Genomic DNA, 24,034 nt, shown 5'->3' on the forward strand with positions numbered 1-24,034 from the left:
AAACTGCCCTACCAGCTGCATTTTGTCTAATTTATTTTTCAGCCACTGGACCAACGAATTGATTGAATTCCAAAAATAACCATTTCACTTTCGATTAGCTTCGGGGTTTTGCGCATCCATCCATCCATCCATCCGTCCACATTCCACCAAACAAGACCACCCGCTCTAAAGCAACGAGCCCAGGCACTAGCTCAAATCAATGCTGGGGGAATTTTTAGCGTACCTTCCATTTGTGCTGATTACAATAAGCCTCCAATAAGAAGCAGGAGAAAAAAAAGCGCGCCGAGCACGATGGATATAAAAATGTCCGTGTGGCTGGCGATGTGACCACAAATCGACATAGGCACGGTCCAGCAAGGCTAGCAGGAGTTAAAAATGCATCCCAAAGCTCTCTTTCTCACTCACACGGGGAACAAAGAATTGCACTACTTTACACCCCAAAAAAGGGAAGCGAAAAAAAAGCCACGTATTGGCAAAACGCAAAAGAGTTCGTTCAACACGAGAGTTGGACACGTTTTGAGCCCACCCGCGAGAAGGAGAGCGATAGCTAAAAGCGAGTGAGAGAAAAAGAGCGAGAAAGCGACAGAGAATGAAAAAAAATGTTTCCCCGTTGTAAATCACCCGTTGCTACAGAACAATAAAAGAGCAAACATAAATTAAGTTTTCTGATTTTTGTTTGCCTATTTCTGGCCCCTCGCTGAGTGTCCTCGCTGATTAACTTCCACCCAGCTCGAAGGACCGGAATTTTCACCCAGACCTCACACGTGACCCGCGAATGGAGGGACTTTTTTATTTTTCTCGCACGCAGATGTACGTTACTATTTGCCGTGTTTGTGGGTCGTCGGGCGAGCGATCGTTGAAAGAAGGAGCAGATAAAAAATGAAACAAAAGTGCAACCAACAGCCAACACCAAAAAAAAGGACGAAAAAGACACTCCTTTGACCCATTCATCCATCCGAGAGGATCAAACCCGGGGCTTGACTGTGTCTCTCGGATCTGCTTGGTTTTTTTTTCCTCGAGTCCTTTTGCCTTTATGATGCGACGGTTGCAATTCGTACGGTCGAATTTTATTTTCTGCATTTTTTAATTCCAACCTTCATTGCCCGGGTTCTTCTAGCCCCGAACATTCGTCCATCGGCTGGCCCGTGAGGGGGTTGTTTTTTTCTCGCTTCTTTCACCTTCTTGACCGTTGTTTTGGTCCCGATTCACACACTGTGGTGACCCATTATGGTGGCCCATTGTTGCTGCCCTGAGCCGTTCTCATTTATGGTCGATTTTTTTGTTTCATTTCGTTTTGGGTCAGCAACAAATGGCAACAAACGCAACGCCCGGAGTGTGTTTGTTTTGAGTTCTTTCGTGCTTTCGGAGGGCCCTTCCCAGGCGACACTTTTTGGCGAATTCCACCCAGGGTCTGGCATCATTTTTCACCAGATCCCAGGTCCCAACGCTGGCAGGACAAATTGTCATCGGAGGTTTTGGCGCAAGGACGCGCCGTCCACCTTCCGGGAAGCGAATGACGATCGACGTTGGTGGTAGATTTAACGATCACCCGAGATTGAGCTATATGTGGTCTCTAATAATATTGTTAACAAACTCCCGATGTCCCGGAGTGCTCCTTTTTGCGGTCAACTCCGTGCTCGTGCGAGGGTTTGCTTGCAATTTTCGGGAGGTAATTGAATGGGCTTTTTTTTTTTGCCGCACGAAAAACAACTCAACGACCCTCGAGACCAGCTGAATTGCAAACCATCACCGAACGAATATGTGCATCATTTAAGATGATTTTGGAGGCGTAAGCTGTGATTTCAACACCACATCGATTGGACGCACAAACACTTGCCGTGGAAATTGGATCCACTTTCCAATTTCCGACCAGATCCGGGATCGAAGTGTCCTCCCTCAGGGAGTACGCCGGCCAATCATTGGCACGATGTTACGACTTATGCTCGCTGTGGTAGTGGTGGTGGAAAACCAGCCTACTCCGACCAACGTCGAGAGAGACCGGGGGCAACCGATAGAGAGGGAAAGAGCGACATAAGTGGATCAATTTGCCGTATCGAATGTCCGTAAACGTCTGGCCACGTTCTGGCCGATGGCAAATCAATCGATGGTCCGGTGTCCGATTGGGTCCGCATGGGGTGGAGGAAAATCGATTGAATTAAGAAGCGGAAAACGCTCCCGTCCCGGTGTGTGGTGTTCGTACATCGTACAGCCAGGACATCGTGGCTGGTCGTGGCCTTCTTTGGGACAGGCTTTGCGATCTGTCATCCTACGGGCAGGGCCTACTGCGACTCGGTCCGTTTGGCTAAAACCTGTGAAAATGTGCACTTGTCACCGGTTTTCCCTTCGATGGGGGAGTTCGATGTGGCCACTAGTGACGTTACGCGGCCGCTTTCGGACGTCTCCGCTAGAGGTGCTAACGCTTTGATTGCGATGAATGCGCTCGCTTATCTCGGAACGGCAATCTAACGAGATTTTACGATTTTCGAAACGCGTCTACCCGTGGGGCTTGGTGTTCTGGACGGGAGTTGTTCGACTCGTAGGTCTTGGCAAAGGGCCGGGTGTCTGGAATGTCTTTGTCCAGTTCAGGAAGTGAACGGTTGAACGCCTGGGAACCTAGACAGGAGTGAGACCTCGGGAGTGAGTGAGTTTGATGGATTTTTATTGCACAGATTGTTATTGGTTATTGCAGAAGGAATTGCGGCACATAAAGCCATTATTTGTGTGTCCCTACAATTACTCAATAAATAATGGATAATTGCTTTACAATATGTCTTGGTTAACGTTTTCCCAACTAATTTAGCTTTTTAACTCACTTGTTGGTGAGTTTATATTGCTTGGTTTAGAAGTTTGATTCCTAGTTAATTACCCAGCTCCACCGTTTGAGCGTGTTTTCGTGAGACTTTACAACAAAGATTGAACCAAATAAGAGAAGTTTGTAAGCAAATTTCCATCACCACTGTCACTTTCTGCCGCGCACGAGTCCTAACTCTAGTCAGCAGGGAAGCAGCAACCATCCGTTAGAGAAAAGGGATTTTTTTGCCATTGCCAGTGGCTAAAGGAAGGACCACTATCGCAGCCCTGCTCGGAAACAAAAGCACAAAAGTCGAAGCGCAAAAAACGCCCTCACCCCCCACCATTCTCCCCCACCCCAATGGTCGCGGAAAATTGCGCATATCCCGCCGTGCAAGCTACAGTGCAATGTGGGACTTTTCACCCTCGACCGGAGATCCTAAAGCACTTGAACCTGGCTCGAAATGGGTCCTCTCCCTCACCCCATTCCCGAACAAACAGGCCCACAATCTCGGTGGCATGCAGAGAGGGCCAAATAAGTGTTGTTTCATGTCACCTGGAAATGAGATCTCGGGGATACACTGGCTCTAAGGATCTCCTAGGTCCTCACTGGCGATGGTGAGGGATTGAAACAGTCGTAGGCAGGATCTCGAGGATAAGCAACGTACAGAGGGACGTAGCAAAAAAAAAGGGCACAAATGTGGAGCACGACGTCACACGGTGGTGGCCAGGATCTGCTGGAAAAAATGGCTCGCCCACCCGCGAGGACTCCTGGGAGTGCAATCATCATCATCATCATCACCGTTGTCGGGAGTTTGGTTGACCTTTTTTTTGTTTTTTTGTTTTTGCACACTACTCCACTTCCTTCGGGAAAAAGGACACCACGCAAGGACGACAGTGAGTGAAAGTGAAAAGCGAAAAGGCTAACAAAACGAGGCGCATTCGCAGCAGGAAGGGGGGGGGGGGGGATAAAAATTTGTTTACTCATCGGATTAAGTTAGGCGATGTAAAGACGATGTTAATCGCCGTTTTGATGGGATTATTTTATTTCGCACTCAATCTCACCCCTCCCGGGGTTTGCGATTGATTCGGCGGGCTGGGGCGATCGAAAGGCCCTTCAAAGTGTGTCAGCGGAGCAATCGTAGAGCGATTTTTGCCACTGCAAAACGGGAATCCTCTGCCCTCCCGAGCGTCCAATTTTCCCGTTCAGGTTTAGAGAGTAAATCTACGACCGACATTAGGTTTGCGCGTGTTTGCGCGTGTTGCAGCTGTGACGTAAATGCAAACGCAAACAGGACCGAACCACACGCCACTTCATATTAAATGTAAACGCGACGGGCACTGACATGCGATTGACAATTTCAATATTGTCCGATTTCCTCCGACTGCTATTTGCGAGCAATCCACGAGGAAAGCAATCGGAAAACGTGTCCTCGGAGTGGTTTACACTTCCCAAACAGTGTGATTGAGTTTAGCGTCGAGCGAACGAGTGGTGGTTGATTTTTTTTGTTGGCCCTCGACGTAGAAATGGCGCATTCGGAGGTGCTGCTCGAAACAATTGGCAGAGAGGACCTTTTTTTTCATGCAAATCGATAAAGCGGCCGATGAAAACCCGTTCCCATTTCCCCAAATGCAACGGCCGAGGGAGTTTCTACTTTTTGCGATGAGTTCGCTAAAAAAAAAAGACCACTCGAGAACTCTGCAGACAAGTTTTCCATCACCCCGGCCCGGCGTCGAAAGAAAAGGTCGACTCGGGGAGTAGCGCGATCCGATAAATTTTCCCCGGCCCAAGATAAAAAGGGACACAAACAGGATAAATCTACACATGTTCAATTTGCAGCGAGGAAAGCTTCGGCTCGGTCGTGGGAGGAAGGTGTGGGGAAAAGGGTTGTCTAAAGGTCCGTGTTATGTCATAGTCGCATTCAATTCCCCCCGCGTTCAAAACCCGCGTGTCCAATCATCCCAGTGACGTCTTCAGATCCTTTTGGCTCGCGTCGGCGTGATTTATGCTAGCTGCTAGCGGCGTTCGAATGTTTTGACTTGCGAGAGAGAAAACCACGCGCCAAATGTCCTTGCGAGCCGAGGGAATGCGCGTTCCTACCATCGACAAGAACCGGCGGGAACTGAACTCCGGTCAAACCGGCACGGTGTCCTGTTCTCGGCGTGTGACACAAACCAACCGCCTGGTTGAATTGGTTGCGAGAACCGTGCGTATCCTGCGAGCGAACGCGAGAGTCCTGCCACGTCCCAGAGAGTTGCGTGGGAGTTTTAGCACCACGAACCGTTCCGTCCGGTTCCGTTCGCAAATGTCCCACCTCCCAAAGGAACGGTGCTTGCGAGCGCATGAATGAAACCACCACCACTTCGTTTTGTTCTTCGTTTTGTGCGAAGTTGTTCACTCGCACCACTCGCACGCGCACGAGCAGGCAGGCGCACTTATTCCCCTCCTTTACGGGTGGTAGCTGTGGGCGTGGCTAGCGCGTGCGAAATGAACCCGATCCGTTGCGAGGCGTGCTTACGTCGGCTATGTACAGCGCACGGATTGGTTGGCAAATGAACACGCCTTACTGACGGTGGGTTTCGTTCGTTGCCGAGTGTTGCAGCCTGGAGAGCTGACCACTTGTGAGAGGTGTCGCCAACGGGTGTGTGAGAAGAGAAAGAAAGACGCATCGGCCCGCCGGCTGGCCGGTCGAGAGGAGGAGGAGCAAGCCGAAGCCCGAAACCCGAACACTATAGTGCCGTAGCATCGCTTCCCTCGGACAGACATGGCGCGTTGGGCTGGAAACTAGTTAAAGGCAAAACGTGACCAAGTGCGCATCGCTGGTGCGCGCACGCGGACGAAACACGCAACACGAGTGTTTTCGAGAAAATCGAGAAATCGCTCTCGCTTCGCGTCGCGTTCCGGGGGTTTGTGTGTTTTTTTTTGGTTTTGTTTGTCGCTTGTTTCGTCGTGCGCTTTTTTCACCTCCCGGGCACTCTCGCGTGTGCGCGCGCGCTCCTGCCAACCACCAACCACCCACGCGCGTGTCCTTTACACCCACACACACACGCTAGCATCCTCGTGCGCTAGTATCCTGACGCGCTTGACGGGAAGTTTGTTTTGATTCCACACCGCGACCAGCGAACCTGAGCAGTTGTGAGCAGCAACAGCACCAGCAGAAAGTGTCCTTTGTTGCCCGTGTGGAAAAGTGTTCCCAGCTTCCAGTGAGAAAGCGAGAGAGAGAGAGAGAGAGCGAGCTAAGGCAGGCAGACCTGCGAACACCTGCAGCGGCAGAGTGGCTGCGTGCAGTGCTATATGGTGTGTCTCAGCCGTCAGGTCAGGTGCGAACTCGTAGCGAACTTCACACAAAAAAAAGGCCATTGAGCTCGCGCGCCGTCAACTTCTCGGAAAAGCGGGAAAACCAATCCCCTTTACGGTGGAAGGCGGAAAGTGATGGTGGAAAACGGGCATGAAGTTTGTTGGCAGCGGCACCTAGCAACAGTGGCCGAATAGTAGTACGCACTCGTTGGCGTTGTGTTTTTACGGGTTTTTCGGTCGCGAAATTGATCGGTTTTTGGTGAATGTTGTGAACCCGGGCCGCTCTCGATGCTCGAGATCTCCGATGTGATGATGTCTCTGTTTTGGGCACATCCGAAGACAGTCTAAGAAAACGCCTGCCCCGTTTGCAGTTCGATTGGCACGCTCAGTGGAACAATATGTTCGGTTTTTCGGTGATGAGGGGTTTTTCGTAACAAAACACACAAAAGAAACCGCCGGTTTCCGGTGAAAGTGCTCCGAAAGGCCGGACAGGATCATGTATCCCGCCGTGCAGTTGGCGCCAAAGGATATAACGACGACGACGACGACGGCGGTGGTCAGGACACCGGCGACGGTGCGATAAGAATAAAAAAAAAAACAAAAGCCCCCTGGCTGGGTTTGCGATTGTTGGATTTTGCGTATGTTGTGCTTTTGTTTTCGGTTTCCGTTTCGGGCTTTTTATTCCCGTGCGTTTAGTGCGTTTTAGTTCGTAGTTCCTGTGGCGTTTTGGGCGTGAAGACACGCACTGAAAGAATACTCTGTCTCCCGGTGAAGAAACAAAAAGGAAAAACGAAACCCGCTGCTTGCAAACACACACACACCCACACACACACACTCATACGTGCTCTGGAATAATGGCCGCGTACGCCCAGTTTGGCTACACGTATCCGCCGGCGAGTCAGGTAAGCGACCGAAACCGGGACAAAGTGTTTGACTTATTGAATTGACGTTTGGTGCTGTCAAACAAGCCCCCCCAAAAAAAAAACATCAACAACAACAACGAGCCCAAACTCAAGTGACTGTGTATTTGTTGTTCATCAGTGAAAGTGGTTTTCGGGACCTTTTCCTAAAAGCCACCCCATAGAAAAGGCAAACAAAGCGCGTGCGATGTGTCGAAAGGCGCACAGTTAATGTTGCCGTTGTCCTCAGGCGCGTTACAAAGTGTATGTGTCCGTGTCGGTGATTTTTAAACCAAACTCGAAACGAAGCGTGGCATTTTCACAACACTCGCGCAAGGCCTCAGCAAAGCTCGCGCGGGTAATGACTTAATGTTGGAACGTTTTTTTCTTTGCCCTCCTTTGCCAACGCAAAGTGCCACACGGCACTGGATCATATTTCACCGAGTGCGCTTGGAAAAAGCGATCGGAAAAGCGATTGGCCATTTCCCTTGAGGGAGAAACAAAAGCCAACTTCCCAAACCATCCCGGTTCCAAAAAGCTTTCGGGATCTTGCGATGGAGGGGTTTTTTTTCTTTGGTATAAAAAGGCCATCGATAATTCCCATCGCAAACGGAAACCAGCGCTCATTAGCGCTGTCGAATCCCCAGAAGAACCAGCAGTCACCGACGTTTTCACGGGTTTTAACTACGCGAACGGTTGACCACAATTACTCGCGCGCAGCATCCACTGCGCAAAAATCAGCCAACGAAAAAAAAAACCCCCCCAAAAGAAAGGTAGTTCACAGCTTTTGCAACGAAAAGGAAGCCTCCCGAAACCGCAAGCGACGAGATCTTTCAACCCTTTTTGTGGCACCTCTCGGTTTCTCGGTTTGGAACTGTGAAATTATTCGCGTCACACACATCGTCGGCACCCAATTTTCGGGTTGACCGGCTTTTGGGGAACTAAGCAAACGAAAAAAAAGACACACATCAACCGTGGCCAAAAACCGTCACCAGCCTGCAAAAGGAGGCCTCACGGGATGCGTTGGGCTCGAAAAATGCGCAGGCCGGTTGTTCGAAAATAAAACCGAAACCGTGCGTTGGCACACTAAACTGGGGAAACGTACAAACAAAAAAAACTCCCTACTGTGGAATTGGCGAGCTAAATGACGAGCACACAAAACCCTAAGAGAGATCGTTTTGCTCCCCGGTGAATGAAGCTCTTAGCCTGGAAGGATGCTAAGAGGGTGCCAATGAAAAAGGCCGAGCACTTCACCACTCGTTCAGTGTTGTCCCACGAGACGAGAGAGAGATAGAGACGGCCCAGAAGCTGTTCGATGGTGCATTTTCGTGCCGCAATTCCGGCAGAGTGACATCTTCTTCACTTCTACGGTCTGTTCGAGCCGGGCAGCACCGACGGTGCAGCAGGAAAAGGCAGGAATCTCATTAATTAATTATAATTTAAGACGAAATGAACCATGCGACAGTTCCGTCGCGTTCGTGAGTGTTTTTTCCTTTCGCTTACTTTTGCTTACTTCACTCGATCCTCATTTCCCGGCGACGAGGTCTGAATGAAGATGCCAAAAACCTCCGGTGGAAAGGGCGCGAGTTTTGGTTTCGCGTGCTTCGTCCGCTTCGTCGTCGGAAAATTGAGTTCTTCCCCTCAATGGTCCCAAGGCGTGTGCATACGACGCACTTCGGAAATATGTTCTAATTGAATTTTATTCCCCAACGCACCAGGAGACAGGTGAACCGCATGGGCCGCTGGAATCCAGAATGGAAAACCAGAAGCTCGAAACCAATTCCATTGACCAGAAGGCATGCAGGCGCGAGGTTGCTTTCGTCGCTAAGGGTATTTTTTTTTAAACTCTTTCCTTTGCTTCTTCTCTCTCTCTCTCTCCCTCCTTACTTCGAGATCGAGGATCGATCGATCGATCGATCTTCCCGATCGGTGAACACGCACACTTGGGGTGGGTTTTGGTTTGTGGGGAGGAAAAAAAAAACTGCACAAAGCATCGCATCACGAAACCCGCGCGATCGCTGTGTGGTGCAAAAACTTGCCAAAATCACGTACAAATCAATTTAATTAATTTACAATTAATTTATCAATGTTCCGCAATCGATAAATATTTATACTAGCCGCAGGGGGTTGTGGACGCGGTGGGGTGCCACCAGCCTTTCGGGAAGGCGCCAGATCGAGGTGAAAGAGAAAGAGAGAAAGAGAGAGAACGATCGGCGTCGATCGGATGCGATCCGGGCGCTCTACGGGAGAGCACGAATCGGCCGGAGCTTGGGCTAATCGAATTATGATAAATAATTTCCTATCAGCGGTTCGCTGGTTTTGCTGGTGGAAAACTCAATCAGTGATCCGGGAAAATTGCGCAAATGTTAGCAGATTGATCACAAGTGCTCCAAGTGATCCTCGATCGCGATCCTCGCTGCAGGAGCACGGAACGGAACCACGAAATTATGGCAAAAAATGCCCGGAAAAACGCCTCGTATCCGTGCCCAAACGGAACAGAAAGGCTCTCAGCGTCTTCGGATCCTGCCACCGGGAATGTCCTGGCCACCGTCATCAGGAAACCACCCAAAACGTGAACGCCATATGCGCGATGTGTGTCGCCGAAAATCACCGATCATGGTTGATGTCATCGGGATTTCGGCAAAAATTCGGCCCACTGCCGGACAAATAAATATGTCAACGGTTTTGTTTGCCCTTCGCCACGTTCACGTCGCGTTGGGTGCATTCCTGCGAAGGAGGTTGCCACCCTTTTGGGGCCCGCTTTGCCTGGCCAATATATATATATTGATCTGCTGCGTGGTCGGTGGCAACGCGCGTAAAAGGAGATCCCCGGGCGGGCACAAATATGCACTTAATCGGGTGCACCGGACCGTGACGTGTGAGAATTGGCGGGTTTTTTGGGTGCGACGAATTGAAGAACAAACACTCAGACACACACACACACACACGCGGAGACATCACACTTCCTTCCATGGGTTTCACGATAAGGAGGATCGGTACCAGATTGCGCGGTAATTCCCACGGGCCGGCGGCTTGCCTTAATCGGGTACCTAAAGCAGTATCCCCAAAAAAGGACACAATGTCGATCTACGACAGAAACCTGGTGCCGGTTGGGGACAATTTTCCGCCCCGCAAACAATCAGCGGTTCGATCGGTTCGATCTTTAGCCCTCTGAGCGCCCTCTTTTTGAAGCAGGCCCTTTAGAACGGGAAGCGAAATGTCAATCGCGAGACGGCTTGAGGGAATTCGAAAAACAAAAAAGAGACACAAAACTCCCCAAAAACCCCGAGCACACATCGGGCATTCCGAGCGATCTTTTCACCTTGTTTTTTTTCTTCTTCTCGCTCTCGAAGGAAGTCACCACGGAAGCGAAGGAGTTGAGCGAGCGCGAGTTTGCGAGATGATTTATTATGTTGCTGTTTACACTTTGTCGCGGGATCGTCTCGCGGGAAAGGGCCTTTTTCCATGTTTTTTTTATGCGGCCAGGTTTTTGGTGCGGAAGCCGTCGTTGCGCTATCAGAAATTCATATTTTTCGCGCACTCATTCGGGCGGGCAGTTGAATCGAATCGTACGGGCGATGGTGGTGGAACAAAAACCGATTGGGAAGTCGTGGTCTTTTGGGGCGTTTTGGGGCCTTTTGGGAGATCCGAAAAGGGCTCACGGAAATTGAGGGAAACTCTGCGTACCTGAGGGTGCATTTTGGATGTCACCGGTTTCTTCGGGAACTCGTCGCTTGAGGTGCGTGCGAGAGTACATAAATATTCGAACCTTTTCCCGGCAGCACATCTTATCGGTGGTGCATTTAGCAACCGTTTTTTTTTTGAAGAAATCCCAAAATAATCTACGATACAATTTGCCTTCAGGGAGCGTGCTCTCGGAAAAAAAACAAGGCCATTGCCTAGGGGAAGGTATTCGAATGGGGTTTAATTAGCTGGTATAGAAACGTTCAAGCGTGCTATTCGACCATGGTGCGGTATTTAGAAGAAGCAAACAGCAAAAAAGAACAGAAAACAGAAAGCACCATTTTTGGGCAGAAAATCGGTAACGTTTAGGGCTTGAATTAATAACTTCTCGTTCGAAGATGCGCCCGGGGTTTTGCAACGTGCAAAAAGACCCATAAATGCACACACGAGCACACACACATACATGAAACCCGGGAATCGAATCGCCAAAATCAGGACTCGAACACAACAAGCAAAAAAAAAAAACAAACCCCAACCTGGCTGAATACGCGGGAAGCCCAAATTGATGGCGCTGCGGCAGAAAACTGATAACGAAGCGGTCGGACAGGGTTTTCGACGACGGGGTTTGTGGTTTTCGGGTCTCATTGAATTAATAATTCATAACGTTATAAAAATGTTGAAGATGATGTCAATAATTTATAAAGATTCGACAAACTCGCCTGCACTTGCGTCCTCGGCTCGGGGGACCTCCGTCCCTAAATTTCCACAAACCGCGGATCGTTTCCGCGATAAAAATGCACTTCCAATGGGGGAATGAGGGTTTTCGGGGCAGCAATGTTGCCCTTTTTTTGTTGTTTTGTTTTGTTTCGTTGCTCTTCTTGCCCTTCATTTCGGGAGTTATTCCGTTTAGGGTTGCTGTCGATGCAGGAAAAGGCACCTCGCGAAAGAGCACCTCCACCGAGCTTTAGGCGATGAGTGAGTTTTGGCGCCTGCGTTGTTGCGATTTCACAATTCAATAAGCGCGTTCAAATCGTGTGTGTGTGTGTTCAGCTCAAACGCAAGAACGCAAGCACCACCGGAAGGCCTTCTGCAACAGGTGAAACACGCGTGACGCTCGCTTGGAGAGTTGAGCTCGTTCAAATGTGTCTAGCTTTCTTCACCTGCGCTTGAGGTTTTATTGCCAAATATAAAGCTTCCTCGAACCGGGCTAAATCCTTCGCACCATTAACATAATTGGTATTTTATTCAAATGTCAACGCTGTGCGCCCCCACGTGGTTGCTTAGCAACGAAGGAGCGAAAGAGACGCACGCTAACGGAAAAGCGGTCGGGATTTTGTGGAATCACTCAACAATGCGTGAAAATCACCCCTTTTTGCGAGCCACCGAAATGTACTTGTCGTGTAGCGAAACTATTTTAAAACGCATGATAAATGAGCAAGGATGCGCAAGGATGGCACGGTCAAATGCTTGGTGAGCCTCAGCTGGCCGGGCCGGGAAAATGGGCGTGCAGGGTTTGGAATTGATTTTCGGGTGGAAATAAAAATCGGGGCAAAAAAAAAAGGCACGAAACCATATGTTACGCTACCCTCGATAATCCACCCTCTTTCAGTTGGGGGGTTTATTTTTCCTCCAGAACACTGGTGGCAAGATAAATTTCATTTTTTACTGGTCCACGAAAACAAAAGGGTCTAAGGTCCATTTTCGTTGGCACGCGAGGGAATTGAAAAGGCGTAAATTTCCCTAGCTGGAGTGAGTTTGCAAACTAAGCCTACTGTGCTTTTCGCGCTCTGAATGTTTGACTTGCTCAAGGTAACCACAGCGTGAGGTGTGCTTTAAAGGTGTCTTAAACAGTGGTTTAAGCCACAAAAGACCGAACCTTTTCGAGAGGAATCCCACCAACGGAGCTAATGCTTCGTGCTTCCCGTTGGTTGCTCTCTCTCTCCGTTCCTTCTCATCATTTTATCTACCCTTTTTTTGGGTCGTTTTTCCCGCAACAAGGGCCAAGTAAAGTCAAAGGTTGCGGGCCCCTTAAATCGGCTTTCCATCAGCCATCGCACCATTCTCGGGCCCTTCAGCAAGCAGGTGGTGGCGTCAGAACCGCATGACGTTGGAACCGCGCACGCACATGATGGATTGTCCATTTGTCGAGATAATAATATTTATATCTCAATTAATGTAATTTATTGTGGACTGCCGGTCCCGAATTCAATCGTAGGCACAGTTTGTGCGCCCCGTCGCTCTAGGGCACGCTCCGAAGCCCTCTTTTTTATTCTCCGAGGGCCTGGATTGGCCAACTGGCTGGGCTGAAGGTGCGAACAAACGGCCGCTGTTCGGTTGGCTACTTGGAATTTTCGTCCAAGGCCAAGCAAAGTCCTGGTACTTCCCCAAAACAAAACAAAAAACGCACCACCACGACTCGCGATCGAGTGGGCTGCAAAAGATTGATGAAACGCTTTTGCTTCGAGGCGAAAAACGACGTGCAGGATGATTTTTCGGGGCGCGAGTGTTTTTTTTTTGTTGTTTTGGCAAATATCTGCCGACGGCGTTCGATGATGCGCCGATTAATAACGATATTCACCGAAATTTATGAGCGTCATTATGGCGTGAGTCCCGTCAGAGCCCCCTTTTCCGACGCCTTGGGCGACTCGGCTCGCCAGGATCATCGGGATCGGCGGGTTGCTAAAGAGAAAAAAAAATATTTATATGCTAATATATTTACGACCATAATGTTTAAGCACCCGGCGTCTGGACAAGCGATCGAAAATGGCAAATGTGGTCTGCAGACGAACTGTCGGGCGATCGCAGGTGAGCCGTGATCTCGATCGCGCGCGTTCACTTTAATTGTCCTCAGGGGCCCGAGCGGAGATCTCGGGCCACACCCGAGACGAGCCCTTCATTATCAATGCGCTCCGTCACTCGAGAAGTAAGATGCCGCGCGATGGAAGAGCGCCGATTAGCCCGGAGCAGGTTAGATCGATCGGTTTCATCGTCCATGTCGTCGTCGTCGTCGTCGTCGTCGTCGTCGCTGGGATAAGCGGAATGAGTCCCTATCGACGTAACTGTCCTCGGAATCCGCGGAAACCTCTCGGCGGGACGATAGCGATCCCAAGGTTAAGATACTCTCCCGGTTTCGATCGAAACGGACCATAAAACCCACGAAGACGCAAACCACGACGACCGACGGACGGCAATAAATCATTCCCATGTCCTCGCGGCGGGCGCGTGCAAAAAAAAAACAAAAGAAAAGAAACGAAAATAAAACAGTTACGACACAAAAAAAAAGAAAAGAAAGAACCTGTCCCGACCTCGTCATAACGACAAAGCGGCAGGATACCGTAACCGGCTCGAAACCATGCGAAATCTAGTCCTACACACCTTCGCGCACAGCCACCCTGGGCCTGGGAACCCTTGCTCGGGATGGGGAGAACCTTTGCTAAGGGATCCCTTCGAGGCCCGACGTTCAGGTACTTGTATAAAAACTTTCATCACATCACCGCGACCGTGATATCATTATCGGCGAATGTTATCAAAATATTTCAATAAATTGTCAATAAAACGATTTATCTCAACAAATTTATCTCACATTTATAATGTCGCTCCCTTGCAACCGGCAGCAAACCGATCATAATTTCAGCCCATTGTCGTTGAGCGCTCCCGTTGAGGGTTTCTTTTTATTCGTGCACTTTTGTCTTCTTCTTCTTCTTCTTCGCTTGCTTGTTCCCTTCCTCGGTCGCGCTTCCTGATGGCCAGGCACGTCATTTTCCGGTGCCTTGTCGCCGGTTTCTCGGGCGAAGATATATATTTCGTCACGCTCCTTTTTTTTTCTCCCGCGCGATCGCGGGAATACGCGCTTCAAGCGCATAAACGGGAATCGGGCGTAATTCTGGATCCCTCCGTCGGTGCGTGTGTGTGTGTGTGTATGTGCTCGCGATACGCATCGCCAGCGGTAGCCACATTCTGCGGGATGATGCCCGCGAGCAACACACCAACAAAAAAAAAAAGGGTGGAAAAAATGAACCGATGTCGAGCGCTGGGAACAGGTTGTAGGCTGTTGTGGCTCTTCCTGAGGTACGCCGATACGTCGCCGATACGCCAGCACTGATAAGAGGGTTTTCCTTGCGCCATGGCGCGTTGCGTGCCCTTGGGCGGCTTCGAGCGTGGTCCTTTCCTTCGCGTGGTCCTTCGCACTGAGCCGCGGAAGTTTTTAGAGGGATTTCTGCCTCTGCCAGCTAAGGCGCCCGGTCCCGTATCGATCGGAGTTGAGCGAGCCACGGCGATAAGCCTTTGGGAAGGGCGTAAAAGGGTTGCGTAGGGCTGCAGTTGTACTACAAAAAAAAAGAAAAGAAAGAAAGATACTCTCCCCCTGTGTGCCGGTAATTCGACGCTGGGTTTTGCCCGGGAGGAATGTTTTAAAAAGTGGATCGATTCCGTTCGGGACAACGCATTTGCACGCATTTTCCCGACGCCCGAGCTGCATACATTACGCGCAAGGGCGGCTCGGTTTTTACGGGGTGGAAAAAAAAGGGAAACGAAACCAAAGCGAACAAGTAAAAAGGGCCCAACGAGGGCCCCCCCCGAGGGCTGCATCGGGACGTGATGATAGTGTATTATCGATTCATTTTTCAATGCGGCAAAAGCATGCATTTACTGCACCGCAGCGATTTCACACTTTATATCGGGGTGCCTTTTTTTCTTTTCGCGAGACGATCGAACAATTACTATCATTCCGGCCCGACGGCGTGGTGAATGTTCTTTCGCTACTCGAATTGAAATTCGGAAGCCGCCCAAGCCTCCGAAGATCCTGTGTGATCCTCGCACAGGAAGGACTCATGCCACCCTCCATTCCAATTTTTCCGGGGTGCCATTACACGGGAGTGGTTCATCATTGCCATTATGTCGGCGGCATTATGTTTCTTCATTCGCTTGGCCGCGCGATTTGGCGCTATTTGCATTCTTTAATAAACGCTCATTTCGATCCCGCTTTGATCGAGGGTTTGATTTTGGAACGCGTTCCTGGCTCTATGGTAGCGAGAGAGAGAGAGAGAGAGAGAGAGAGAGAGAAAAAAGAGAGTGTTTATGCAAATGAACACCGGCGTGCATAAATATGGTGATTTTCCAGCGATGCCCATAATGCATTACAATCACGAGTGATAATCGATCGATCGATTGGCGCATGGAGTTTATTTTTTTTTTCTATTCACGGGAAAAAAAGCCAAAAAAAACAGGAGGCATTGGAAATTGATTAAAAAGACTCATTACGGGCCTGAACCCCCTCGGCAATCGAGTAGGCCGGTCGGGGGAAAGAAAAAACCAAAACACCCACACATACTCAAATAAACCCATCACTAAATACCCGTCCCGAACGAAGCGAATGGAGCGGTGAATAATTACGCCCAATACCGTCCCCGTAAGTGCTCGTTATGCTCGAAAAGTATGCTCAAACCCGAGACACGCCATTATTTAATATGCTCCACCCGATGGTCAACACAGCTCACTTAACGATCACCACCACCAACACCACCACGAGGGGGCCAGATAATGTCCGAGCTCGTTGGAGCTGTCAATAAACTGTCATCTGCTCCGGAGTTCGCCCGCGCTCAGAACAAGATAGTAATAGCAATTATTAGCCACCTCGCCGGAACAATAAACCACTTTACGGCCACGGTGCCATTCTGGTGTGCCTTTTTTGTTCTGTTTTGTGTGTGTGTGTGTGTGTATTTTTGTATTTGAATGATAATGATGATGGTAGTGGGGAAGATCGGTGCCATTAAAAGGCACTAAATAGTTCCTCGATGCGCCCAGGAGCTCAAACCTCAAGTATGGAGACTCGCCGGTGATTTGTGGGCTGATGGTCTCGGTGGAGGGCAATAAATCATACATAAAATGGATACTTGCATGGGTCGAGCGTGTCCAGCGGACCCTGGAAGGGGTGCTCGAGGGCTCGTTAAACGTGTTTATGACGTTTGCGGGACAATGAGGTTATGTGTATCAAGACATCAGCAAGACATCAGTGCCGGAAAGATGGTCGAAGGATGGTCGAAAAAAAAACGGGGGAGAATCACGTTGGGGAAATGCTCACATCGAACGTGTCGTGTTAGAAAACGTGGCTTGATCCAACAGACTCGATTTGATAGGACAGATTTTCCTTCGGTGATTTTCATTACCCACCCAGCCATTTTGCAAAAGGGGCTAAGTTTTTAAAGCCTACTTGGATGGGCCATTTCGAGTCGATTAAAGCAACCATTCATTCAACCGAACAACGCGACCGGCACTATTCTGTTTGCTTTTTGTCGCTTTTTGGGTTCCTGTTTTTTTTTGTTTTTTGTAATTCCAACCAGCCCCATCAAAAAACATGATTTTTCGCGAGTACACAAAGCGAGAACGAGAGAGAGAGAGAGCAAAACCACGCACACAAAAACCACACAATCGACCGGCGGAAGTGCAGCCAGCAGGAGATAAATCACAAAATTAATTCTGTTTAAGACGCCATTAGAACGAGTGCGATCAAAACGGGAGTGGGGGGAAAATTCCGGTGGGCCCGTGTCCGTGCCGAATGGTTTGGAAAATAAAGCGGTCCCGCCTCCGTGGCTTCCGGCAACCATCCCAAGGCAGGATCTTTCCACGTGCGCTGGGCCGAAGGAAATCGGATAGCGAATCGCCGTCCTGGCCTCTTGGTAATGGAAGCCTCTTCGTTTGCACTTAATTCTAATTATCTATTTTGAGCTAATTGTTTCGGTTTCGGGCCCGTGCGTGCCCGTTGGAACTCTGAACGCGAGCTGATTAGCATTTTTCACCGCTCAAACTCGATGGCGTTTTATAGCCCATCCAAAACGCGTGGCGTTTCTGCCCGCGTGAACGCAATCGAACGAATCGCGAACGTTTGGTGGTTGGAGGGCACTTGAGAGGCTGCTGGCACTGGGGAGGTTTCTTATCGGGCGCGAACTATGTAGAACTAATGGGCAACACAGTTTACAACTTAACCGCGTGGTTCGGTTTTGGGTCGCAGAAATGAACACCCCACCTTTACGCGCGTATCGTCGATCCGGCGCGAAAACACGCGCCTCGTGGAGAAGTTATCGAACCAATCAGCCATGGTTGAGCTTTTCCTCCTTTATTTTTTCTCTCTCTCTCTTTCAGTGTGTAAGACCCTGCGTTAATTGAGGCAAACTGATTGTGAAGAAAGACCTCTCGGTTGGCCTCTCGATTGGAGGTACTCTGTAAGAAAATGCGATAATTGCTATCGCTGGTGCAAAAGGTGCACAAAAAGAAAACTATTATTAACAAACCATATTTAGTTCCAAAACCAACCGTCACGGCATCGGGAGCGATCGCGGGTTTTGAGTTCGCTTCAGTTCGCGCCCATTTTCTGCACCCAAAATGTTTGGGCAGCAACAACTTAATTCATTTGTTTCCCGTTTGGTACGCTGATTTCACGTGGCTGTTGTTGCTGCTCAGGCCGAGAATCACCGCTCACGGTTTCGAATCCGCGAAAGGAACCCTTTTTTCGCGTTCACACACCACTGTCGTTGCGCAACTTGCCACTTGAAATGGGAATGTGTGTACCTTTTTTCCCCCCCGTTTTTGGGCTAAGTGTATTTCAATGTTGTTTTCCCCACGGCTTGCCAGGCGTGTCGGTTGCGGGATTAATTACCCTCGGTTTCGGAAGGCGCACTCGCACACACATTGCACAAGATGCTGTCCCCCCTGTCTTTCTTCCCAGCACCGAGATCCTTCACCCAACGAACGACCCCCACTTAACGTCCTGAGACCTGGGCCTGAGTTGGCTTAATTTGTCTAGACAAAATCCCAGCTCCAATCCCGGTTTTGCTCGGCAAACCCGTATAGGCAAAACTTTATCCCTGCCCTAATCCTAAAGCCCCCGTTTTCTTCGTGCGATGTGTGAGTGTGTGTGTGTACAAAAGGGGCTTTTCGTATGCATCCCCTATCTTACCGGGGGTTCTCGGGGATGCGTCAAGTGCGCATCATCCCAAAAACCCGGCACAAGAATGGCAAATGGGGTTTCGAAAAAAGGGGTTTTCTAAAGGTGTACGAAACCGGCAAGGATGTGTGTGTGTGTGTGTGTGTGCGATCTCGTCTCACACGTCTCACTGGTTCCGTGTTAATTGAGAAACCTTCGAAAAGGAAAACTGTCACCTCGAGGTGGCCGTGCGTGTGATTTAACGAAGGGCAGGGGCCCGGGTTTAATCCCTTCCACAATATCACAATTACCCAATCTCCGTGGTGAGGCGCCGGGCGATGCAGGATTTATTATCATGCAAAGGAGGTTCGTAGCGTCTCGAACGCCCCCGAAATGTCCCAAACTCGAGCACTCCGTCCATTCTTTCATGCGTCAGGTTTGTCCAAATATTTTGGCACCATCGGAGAGCATCGGAGAGAAGACAAATTGATTGCTTCCATCCGTCGGGCTCGTCCTGCTCGTATCGTACAGGTTAGAGACGAACAGCAAGATTTATGCCCGCCTTGTTCCATTTTGTCAGCTCGCACTTTGAATAAGATTAAATTTTCTGATCGACATTTCCGACCAACACAAAAAACTCCCGTCTACCTAAAGGGGGGGGACTGATTTTGAGGATATTGATTTTTATCGGTCGCTTTTCTCCGATCCCGTGTCCGGGAGGTGTTGGCAAAGGTGCGAATTCTAAGCCAAAAAACGCCAAAGTCGCTTTTTCGTGTGGGCGTAATTTTTGCATGCGCTATTATTTTCACCTCAACACCACTCGCTCGATGGCCGTCGTCACGTTTAAAAAGGACACAGCAACGTAGCGAGAGAGAGAGAGAAAGAGCGAGAGATGGTTGAAGTGCAAGAATGGAGTGCAAAAAGAAGCCACGAGGACAGCGTGGTTAAAAAAAAAAAAACAAAAGAATAAACCATCGATCGTTCCGATCGACGCGCGCGCGAAAGATGGCCTGCGAGAAGAGGGACCTTTAATCGCGCTTAACTGTAAATTAACATATTATATGACAAATATTAAAATCAAATTGACTATGCCATTCTATCATCGAGTAATTTGATACGTTTGTGGAGTCGCGACGTGCGACGTTTGATTATTTTTCTTCTTTCTTCCTTCTTTTTTTGACGTGACGTCGTGTCCCAACTCCGAAAACGAACGGGTTGCAGCGTTAAACGAAGCGAGCCGGCGTTTTTATGGGTGCCCCAGGCCAGGTTCCGGCTCTGGCCCTGTCTCGGGACGTGAGGCCTTCAGTTGGGCTGGTTTGAGCCAAACCGCGAGCCACACAGGGCAGGTGGTTTCTGGGGGCCTCTTTTTTTTAACGACGTTCGCGGGCGTTCTGCCACTTTGACGGCTTCGATATTATTTCCATACATCCTGTTCTTCCCCCCCAAAAAAAAACACACACACACGCACGCCCACACTTTGGCCATTTTTCCGTGGCCAATCTTTTTCTCCAACGATCAGCTCGTTCATTATCACACCACAAACCTGGGATCGATAAGCGATCGCGATGCAACGCTCTAGGCTACGCTCCCACGCTATTCAAGATGTCCGCCGATACGCGGCGTTCGATAAATAATGAATTGGTTCGTGGTTTGTGGGTCAGGAAGCCGGCATTAACTTGCATTAGCTCTGGGCAAGTGTCAAACAAAACACACTCGAAAAAAAAAACAAGAAACCCTCGCCAGTGCCTCGAAGAACGCGCGCTTCCTTTCTATTCCAAAACGCCGGGTCGGGGCGTTTTGTTTGCCTTCTTTTTTATTTTTTGCTTCCTTCTGGGGGCCTTTTGTTTTTCTGGGCACCTTCAACTTCAAACCGGAACCAAACGGACCGCCCGAAACAGCGCGCGCCATTAGATTCATTATTTATTTTAGCCTGTTGCCTCGCTTGGAGCGCCTTTTTTTTTGGTTTTGTGTGTCCTTCTTCACCCCCCACTTATTTTGGGGTGATTTTCCTTTCACGCTCGGTTTTTTTTCTTCGGACACCAGAGTTTGTTTGCGCTTCGTTCGCGTCCCGCAAGACATCGCGCGTTTGACAGGCTCCAGGCGTCGTGAAGCGGGATTGCGGGATTGGACCGCTCATTAGCATCAGCGTCAAAAGTGCGACGCAAAAGAGCGTTGAAGCGAATGGAGACAATATTTGACGGCATATTAACACTCTCCCGGAGGCATGATGGAGGCACGAAATGATCGATCGATCGCGGTCACGGCCTGGGAAACGTTCGATCGTTCGTTCGATCGATCGATCGATCGGTCGTTCGTCGAGTTCGATTGATCGACGATTGAGAATCGCGTGGGCACCGATCTGGACGGTGGTCAGCATAATTTAATTAAAAAACGTGAGCTCATTCGGTGGTTTTTTTGGAGGGGTTGTGTGTGTGGGTCGTGCTGGAAGTTCATTGGGTTCGTTGTGGTTTTTCGACTCGATCTCCTGATCCCTTTTGTTGTCCCGACCTGATGAATGTGTTTGTCTCACCTCTTTCTCTTTCTCTTTCGCTTTTCCACAGCTGCTCGTTAGCGGAGGCCAGACGACAACCGCAAGCTCCCAATCGCCCATCTCCGCCACCAATGCGCCCTCACTTAGCCCAGGAGGATCAGCAACGGGCGCACCATCGGGAGCCCTCAGTCCTGGGGCCGTTTCGCAAACCTCGCAAAACAATGTCTCCCTCGGTGGCGGTGGTGGACCGGGCGGTGGTGGTGGTCCGGGAGGACCGGGTGGTGGTGGTGGACCGACGACGTCCTGCTGTGAAAATGGCCGCCCGATCATGACCGATCCCGTGTCCGGGCAGACGGTCTGTTCCTGCCAGTACGATTCAGCTCGGCTCGCACTTTCAGGCTATTCGCGCATTCCCACCGGAAGTGTCGGTGTCTACGGGACGCCCTATCCTTCGACGGAGCAGAACCCTTACCCGAGCATCGGTGTGGACAGTTCTGCCTTCTACTCCCCACTGGTAAGTGTGTGTGTGTGTCCCGAAAGCGCTGCTTCAATCAATCGAAATGGGAAGCCGAAATTGGGTTGCAAAAAAAAAAGGGCGCCGAAAAATGAAGCTTTCGTCACCACGCTTTGAAGGCGCACAAAAATCGGGCGTAAAGTCCTCGCAAAGGGTCCTTTTTGTGAAACTTAAAATTCTAAAACACCCTCTCTCGCGAAAAACCCAATCACCCTACGCGTAAAAAAGGGCCACCAATCGACCTACGCAACATTGTTCACCAAAAACCCGACGGCCGCACTTAATGAGCGCCGACTGAATTTCGCATTCCTGTCACGAAACCACTCACTCGATTATTCGCCAAATGGGGGGAGGGATTTTTCACCATCGGCCCTTTTGCGTTTGCGTCGGTTCGAGTCCTTCGCTCATTATCTGCCCCGAAGGACGGCGACGCATTCTTTTGCTTTCGCGCGCTTTCCGCCTGCCCGGCCCGGAAGGGAAAAGTCACCCAGCGCACGCAGAACGCTAGAGTGATAATACTGAATTGTGGACGTAAGTGAGTGCGAAAAATGTAGCAGAAATACTGCATGTTTATGGGCTGCGCAGCAGATTAAATCCCGGGTGAAGAGCGACACCGGAAATCACACACACACCCCCGTGCAATGAAAGTGGGAAAATGCCCGCAAGGGTTGTTTTTTCTAACCCACCCGCATCGTGGGAAAGGGAAAAACCTTTTCCAAGGAAAAGGGCTCACCTAGATGAGTTGTTTTTGTTTTCTTTCTTCTTTTCGGTCTCCTCTAAGAAAAATCCTCTTGCCACGTGGTCTAACTTTGCGTAAACCAATAATCGTTGTCGGGGAGTTTTGCGAGATTACGCATAAGTATTTAAAAGTGCATTAGCTGCGTACAACCAACCGGGGGGCAGCAAATAATTGGCTGACGAGTTTTCCACGCCTGAAAATAAATCCCTCTCGCAATTGTTTGCCAAGCAATGTGCGGTCCTTTCTCGCACCGGTAATGCTGTGAAACGGATTTACTCGCCTGTCAGATAAGCGCTGCGAGTGAGTTTAAATCGCCTAGTTGAAGACTTCCATAAATTGCATACTACGCCATGCCATGCCATGCACCACGAAAAATCAAAAACAGGGCTACTGCGATGGAGAAAATGTAACATAAAACACGAGATCCCACCCTCCACCCCAAAGACCAAGCGAGCACACAAAAAGGCACACATACACGTACCGAACCGGACTTAGTGTAAAGGATTACTCGTGTAATGCGGAAGCAGTGTGGAAATGCATTTGCAAAATGCTGTACCGTGTACGTACGCTTCGTGCAAGGATTCCTGCCCTGTGCTTGCGTGCTTGTGTGTGTGTCAGCGTGTGTGTGTGTGCATGCGCATGCGGTATGTTGGCATTGTTCACGTGCTTGTGCAAAGGAAACGGACGGGTCTTCGACACCCCCGGGGGCAGACTGACCAAACACTTAACGGTAGTGGTAGTGTTCGGTGGTCCTGCCGTTCGTTATCGTTCGCTTGGCAGGATTCGTGGAATGCAAAAGCTCTCGTGGCTGCTTTTTGTTTTCTTCTTCTTCTTCTTCTGCTTCTGCTACTCGCTGCATGCCTCGGCGTAAAAGCCAAGCATAAGCATAATAGCAGGCACCCACTTTGGCGTCCTCGTCGTCGTCGTAGTCGTCGTCGTGGTCGGGTTTGATCGCTTGTAGCCATCGTTCGCCATGTACTTAAAATAAATGTATAACAAGATGTAAATTAAACCCCCTTTTTGCTATAAATACGAAATTACTCAAATGGCTTCACGGCGTGGAAAACCCCGCGCGCGTGCGCTTGTGTGAGTGTGTACCGACAGGACGGCTTTTGGGAGAGAGCGTTTTAGCATTAATGAACGGCGGTTTTTGCCTGGCGGACGTTGCTTGAGTTGAATGCGGTAGAATGTTGCTGCAAGCTCCGGCGAGCTAGCTGTTGTGGGTCCTCGATGTGGACACTTTCTTCTTCGCTATTGGCTGCCATTCGAGCCCTTTTGAACAGGGAACGGACTCAAGGGCCCTTCTCCGGAGGTAGAAAGCTCCCCAAAGTAAGCAGATTATTGGTGTTCAATTTCGTACCGAATAATTTTGTTCGACCAGGAGGTTCTCCGTTCGGTTCGTTCGTTTCGCTGGGGAAAGTTTTGTGTGCAGGATTAGAACGAACTACCCCGGGACGTGATGCATTTTGGGATGTCTGGGCAGGGTTTCAGCTAGCAGCACTTGGAAGAATGGATAAGGGAATGAAGCAGCAAAGAAAAAACGCCACTCGATCGTTTAAATTACTTAGCCCTCGATGAGACGGCAGACAAAACGAAGTTCCTTAAACCGAGCCCGTCCTTTTGGGCGGTGTCGATTTAACAAACCATTATCGCATTAGCGCAACAGTCCTTAGTGGAGGTTTTTTTTGGTGTGTGGTGATT

At 49.7% G+C, this 24,034-nt stretch overlaps 1 protein-coding gene across 1 annotated transcript in view; it reads left to right on the forward strand.

Annotated features, from left to right (window-relative positions):
• Window positions 1-24,034, forward strand: part of LOC128722651 (homeobox protein araucan-like) — a 79,911-nt gene that overhangs the window by 17,932 nt on the left and 37,945 nt on the right. Inside the window, exon 2 of the mRNA XM_053816327.1 lies at window positions 21,151-21,594. Coding sequence (XP_053672302.1) covers window positions 21,151-21,594 — 444 coding nt within the window. The remainder of the gene's footprint in view (window positions 1-21,150; window positions 21,595-24,034) is intronic.

The sequence above is a fragment of the Anopheles nili genome, chromosome 3 (genome assembly GCF_943737925.1).
Source record: "Anopheles nili chromosome 3, idAnoNiliSN_F5_01, whole genome shotgun sequence".
In the NCBI taxonomy this organism is placed as follows: domain Eukaryota; kingdom Metazoa; phylum Arthropoda; class Insecta; order Diptera; family Culicidae; genus Anopheles; species Anopheles nili.